Source organism: Manacus vitellinus, unplaced genomic scaffold (genome assembly GCF_001715985.3).
Source record: "Manacus vitellinus isolate BGI_N305 unplaced genomic scaffold, ASM171598v3 scaffold_5_pilon, whole genome shotgun sequence".
NCBI classification, from domain to species: domain Eukaryota; kingdom Metazoa; phylum Chordata; class Aves; order Passeriformes; family Pipridae; genus Manacus; species Manacus vitellinus.
The window spans coordinates 27,515,292-27,521,158 of NW_021940682.1; the positions used below are offsets into that span (position 1 = coordinate 27,515,292).

Genomic DNA, 5,867 nt, shown 5'->3' on the forward strand with positions numbered 1-5,867 from the left:
TTGATGTGTCTTCCTTGGCCAGTTGCACAACAGGAACAGACTCGTGCACTATGCTGTGACCAGGTAAGCAGTCTCATAGAGTTTGCAAGGAAGATGAGGGTTAATGTTTAAACTCAGAATGAGACGCAGAAAAATCCCCATTTAATCATGCAGGGATTATGAGCTCAACTCTTATTGTTTAGGTGCTGCATAAATCTTCACTACTGACTAAGGTCCTGAAAGTGCCCAAGAGGATGGTGCTCATCCACTTGCAGAAGTTTTATACTTAGAAATTCACATTTGTGAATTCATAGCATTACATATAACCTGAGAAAAAGAGGATCAAAGGACTTCCAGGTGCTCACTCAAGGCACAACTGCAATGAAACATAGGAGTTTTAGGATAAAAATGATAGCTGCCAATAGGCATGCACCCAGAGAAGAAGGGAGTTTGGTGATTTGCTCCTAATAACAGCTTGATACTATCCAACAGAGAGAGAATCATGGCAGTGAGGACAAAAGCAAAGGCAGCCACTTCCCAGATGACTGACCGACTCGATTCCAGCCTACTGGAAAGGTTTTTAATGTTTTTAAAGCTACTTTTTCAAGTCACTGAGATAATGTAGTTAAATCTGAGAAAGAATTTTTGCTGTGATGTGATCTCTACTATCTATACAGGTGATTACAACAAATCTATGCATAAGCATTAACTTTGAGGAAGGGATTTCAGATTTATACTTTAGATGCATCTTCAGCATCACCAGCAGAGACATTTCCTCCTCTTCTTTTCAAAGCACTCGACAGAAAGACTCAGAATTGCACTATTAGTTCAGTTTGAAGATGGTCCAAAAGAGCAATTGTAGAACTAAATACTTTTTAAAATAGAAATACTCCTTCTCTTTCTGTTTCTTCAAAGTATCATGAAAGGGACAGGAACACGAACAAATCTAGTATTTTTTCAGACTAGTAAAAAAATCAAAAAACAACACGCAACATCTTGCATACATCACTACTTAAAACATGGAAATGAGGGCAACAGAATGAGTTTTCAGCAGATTCAAATACATCCATTTACAAAAAAAATAAATCCCTTTCCTGGAGCTGTGGTGTATTTGCTAGTGAGGTCTTTGCACTGAGCTATACACAGGTGTAGCAAGCTACAGTCACTGTTTTCTCACTGCTAATTAAGGTGTTATTAGTTTATTAATTTTCTAAATTCTGTCGAATCAAACCATTAGAGGTTGATTTAATCCACAGTCTGCCTCACTATAATGCATTATAAGCACATCAGCTTGAGTTTTATACTACAGCCAGACCTTTGCTGTGTTCCTGCTAGGTAGCTGAGTCCCACTGCAAGTGGGAGGATTTGGTACTTTAAAAAATATAAAAAAATAAAAATAGGACCTAAAGCTTTTAGAGCTTCTTTGTAGGATTTGATTTTTACTTAGCATACATGTTGTATGGATTTTTAAAGCAGAAATGTCAGTTCAAAGCATAGATTCATAGAAGATCCAGAGAAAAAAAGAGAAAAATCATACATTTATTACTCTGCTTCTACTCCAGGTCTGAAGGCCTCTCAGAGGGTGTCAGATTCAAATGCACCTGATTTAATGCATACACTGATCTCTCTCTGGCCTTGCTGACCCTTATATACATGATATCACCTTTTTCAAGCACAGATGAGCAATGCCTTTGGCATCATTGCCACCAACATATTTCAGCCGATTTCCAAGTTGTTCATAAATGTTACTAATGCTCAAAAAGAAAATGGACTCCAGGAATGAATGATACCTATCAGCTGGTCTGGGGAGTGGAAAACAGAAGACCTTTGAGAAAGGAGTTGGACTCTGCAGTGGTTTTGGCATGAGATCTATGAGTGTCCAAGATGCATAACCCCCTGGAGATAGGAAGGTGGGGCACCTGCTGGATGAAGGAAAAATATATCACACCATGTCTGGGAAGGGTAGTAACTCTTTCAATCCATCGCTGTTCTGGTGGATGGGTGTATCTCTTGGACTGGATGGAATGAACAGCATAAGATATAGTAAGGGTGAAGGCCACTAGTGAAGCCTAATCTAATAGTCCACAGAAAACTCAAAAGAAATCATGAGAAAAAACAGCTCTTCTGTCTCTTTTTTAGCCATTTCACTAATCTAGTTGGCTCTAGGAGAAGCCTGGCCCTGATGCCCAGGAGCAGCAGCACATGGACAGATGCATTGCTCACTCCCTCCACATTTGGGGGTGAACTTCTCCATCCCTCACACAGGGTCAAATCAGCCAGCGGGATCCCAGCCCAGTCTGCAGCTGGCCAAGCTCATTAGGTCTTTAGTTGCCAGGAAGGCAGTTGTGACCAGCTGTAAGGCTGATACCCAGTGCAGAGCCTGCCAAAGGTCAGCAGTAATCAGCTGGCCAGCTGCGGGTCCTCCAGGGACTCCAAGGTCCAGCTGAGAGGAGTAAGGAGAAGTGATGAGTGAGTCGAGGGCTCTGCAGAGGAAGAGAAAGGAGAAGGAGGAGAAGGAGAAGGAGAAGGAGAAGGAGAAGGAGAAGGAGAAGGAGAAGGAGAAGGAGAAGGAGAAGGAGAAGGAGAAGGAGAAGGAGAGAGTGAGGGAGGAAGGGAGGAGGAGGTGCCTGCTGTGGTTATGTCTAACTATTCCTGACAAGAAGGCTGAGATGCGAAGATGAAGATGCTGAATTTCCACTGAAATGTAGCTGTGAATTTGAAGTGTTCCTGGGCATATTCAGACAATCAGTATGACTTAAGACCCTTTCATCCTCCAAAAACTAATTACTAAAAGTTTATGATTTTAAGCCTTACCACAGGAGAAAAAAAGACGTTGATCTTTTCCTACAGGCAAAAGGAGTGCTTTTCCGTACAAGCAACTCAAGAAATTAGAACATAAAGCAAGTAGGACTGTTATCTTGATGATGCATTAAAGGGTCTTTTCCAGGTTTCTATGTTAGTTTTGTAATGTACAGTGGGCCTTTTGATCTGAATTTAAAACGTGTATTTCTCTAACGGTCTCTGCTTTTTTAAAGGTTTCTTAAGAAAGATAAAAGACATTAAAAACTACACACACGCACACACAAAAGAAGCTCAGCTGCCTCCCTCAGTCATTAACCAAAAAAAGTATGATTTTCAGAAGTAAAATTAAAGTACAACATTAATTATGGGTTTTTTTTTTAAATTGTAGAGAATTATGCCCTTCCTTGCAGTGACAGATAGACAGAAAACTTGCAGGTCCTGTGTTAAATTCACTATTCTGACACTTATGAGGCATCCTTGTCTGCCTGCCTGTGAGGCCACCGCATGCTATCTCAGAGCCTGAAGCACCCAGCCACATAGTAAGAGTTAGGATAGGTGGAGCTCAGATTTTCTAGACCATCATCTTCTTATGTATTTCTGGGCACTGCCTTCCTTAAATGAACATGTTTCATACAGAACACAAATCTTTTTTTTTCAGTTTCACATCCTATTATTATTATTAAATATGCAAAATCTGACCACAACAGTGTATCTTCCAAGACCACAGCCTTTTATACCTTGTTCTTCCCAGTCCACAGACTAAATGCAGTTTCATGGTGCTCACTTCCATTCCTTATGAGGATTACAGCACATTTTGGCTCATGGGAGCTTTTTTCATAGATGTCCTATAATTAAGATTTTGTTTCCTCGATGTGTATAACAAAATCCACAGATAGTAAACTAGCCTAGTAGGACTTAGGAAGCTATGGACAAACATCCCACAGACGGAATACTTCTCCTCACACTCTGAATAACTGCTTCTCAGAAGTATTGACCTTTTTGCAACTCTTAAAATGTCTGCCAGCCAAAGAGAGGTGTACATTACCAACATGTGATTTGCTAGTGTTACTCTGCATACTTCGTCCAAGATCACTTGCCAAGGTCAGTGCAGTGCAGATTGAAATGTTGAAAGTTCTCCAGCTTAGCTTACTTTAAAATACCATTTAAAATAATCCGCACTGTATTAGGTCTTTGGGAATAATCCGTATCCTTGGGATGGTATTTTGGTTAGGAGGAGCAAACACTGCAGCAATGTGTGAGAAATCATCAAATAAAACTAGTGATGTTCACAATCTTGCATAAAGATTCCTATGAACAGATGGCTCAGGAAGTGATCCCCCATAACCAAGACAGACTCTGTTTGTGTTAAGGCACGTGCATGCTCCTGAAGCATCTGTAATGACAAGAGTGTGTGAACACCTTTTCTGTACCTCTGCACAACCTCAGCCCAGGGTTTTCAAACCACTTTTTCTACTCTGTGATTACCTGGGACATACCTATACACCCAGAAAGCCCATTCTGTAAAGGCTCCTCCTGAAATACTCTGCTGAAAAAAAAACATTTACCTCAAGGTCACACGGCAAGGGCAGAAAGTGATTTTGAGGGAAGCTGTGCACAAGGGGCAGGCTGGCCTTGCCCTATGTCAGATGCACATCTGCTACCACCCAGCTGCAGGCTCAGGCAGGCAGGTAGGTGCCACTTCACTTTCTCTGTGGCCCTTTGTGGGGGACACGGTCCCTCGATGTGCTGTGGGGATGGAGCCATCCCTAAGTTAGGCTTCTTTCATCCTCAGTTCAGAGATGCTGCCAAAGAGCAGTCAGGTGGTAACTTTTGGTGACATGACTAAGCTGGGCTGAGTTCAAGTGAAAGATTTATCAGAGGTGAAATACCACTTCCAGGCCCCTTGGCCACTGACTGCTAGCAACATAAACACAACTGGCAAATACATTCTTATGCCACTCTAGTAAGGCGTATATCCCTTCCCACTCAGAGTATTAATCATATGAGACATTTCTAGATGCACTGAAGAAGCCCGACTCTTCATCTCATCTCTGTCTTTTTACTTTTTTTTTTTTTTTTTTTTTTTTTTTTTTTTTTTTGTGGGAGAGGCAGCTAGACAAGTTGAATTACAACTAAAGGAGTGCAAAGAGCTGAAAAATTTTTATGGTAGAAAGACTTAGATTGAATGCCTGGAAGGAGATACTTGTTAAGTCTGAAACAGATGAAGATTTAACCTGGTTATTTCTAGACCCAATGTAGAGTAATGAATTTTTATCCTGATTGGTAAGACCAAAGTCATTAGGAGCAAATAAATGTATATTGCTTTCTGAATATTGTGAAATACACCTCATGGCTTGTGAAAAAGATATATGTGGTTTGTTCTTACTAATTTTACTAAATTTGTCTCTGCCAGAGAGTAAAATTCCCCGTCAGAGGATCAGAGCTATATCATACAGTTGTTTTGAGAGGAGAGTCACCATGCAATTTTAGGGCCAAATCCTGGAATACACAGTCAGTCTTTATACCCAGTCAAAGAAACAAGAGCTTTACTGGTGTGGAGAAAGGAAGAAGGGGAGGGAAGGATAGAAAAATAGGACTATAAAATACCACTTTTACTGAAAATAAATATGACTTTGAAATATCACTTTTACAGAAAATAAAAGGAAACTGTGCCCGTAACAGGACCTCTAATGGGAAAATTTAACCCTCCACATTTTTGTTTCTCCATGAGCAGTCTCAGAAGGATATGCACCGGTGAAGTGAGAAACAAGTTCCTAGGCCCCAGCCCGGCAAGACGCTCTATCTCCCGGCTCGGGACCGCCGTGATGAGGCGGGGGCAACCTAGGCTGGGTGACGGCTGAACAGGAGTGCAGGCGGGAGCCCCGCAACCGGGTCTCGCTGCCCTCCCCCATACCAGGGAATGCAGTTAAAGAACCAGTCGGTCAGACAGCTCTCTCACAGCACGTTTTTATTTGCAGCGGGGTTTCCAGGGTAGTGCGTGTGTCCCGAGCCCCGGGGTCTGCCTGTCTCAGGGATATCCCGGGCCGGGGCCCGGAAGGACKCTTTGCCTTCAGCCCCAGAGAGAG

The 5,867-nt window shown here is 41.9% G+C and overlaps 1 protein-coding gene across 1 annotated transcript in view; it reads right to left on the reverse strand.

Moving 5' to 3' along the window:
* Positions 1–2,251: 2,251 nt before the first annotated feature.
* The window catches only part of MYF5 (myogenic factor 5), a 5,219-nt gene continuing 1,603 nt past the window's right edge, over positions 2,252–5,867 (reverse strand). The window contains exon 2 of the mRNA XM_029963503.1: positions 2,252–2,462. Coding sequence (XP_029819363.1) covers positions 2,252–2,462 — 211 coding nt within the window. The remainder of the gene's footprint in view (positions 2,463–5,867) is intronic.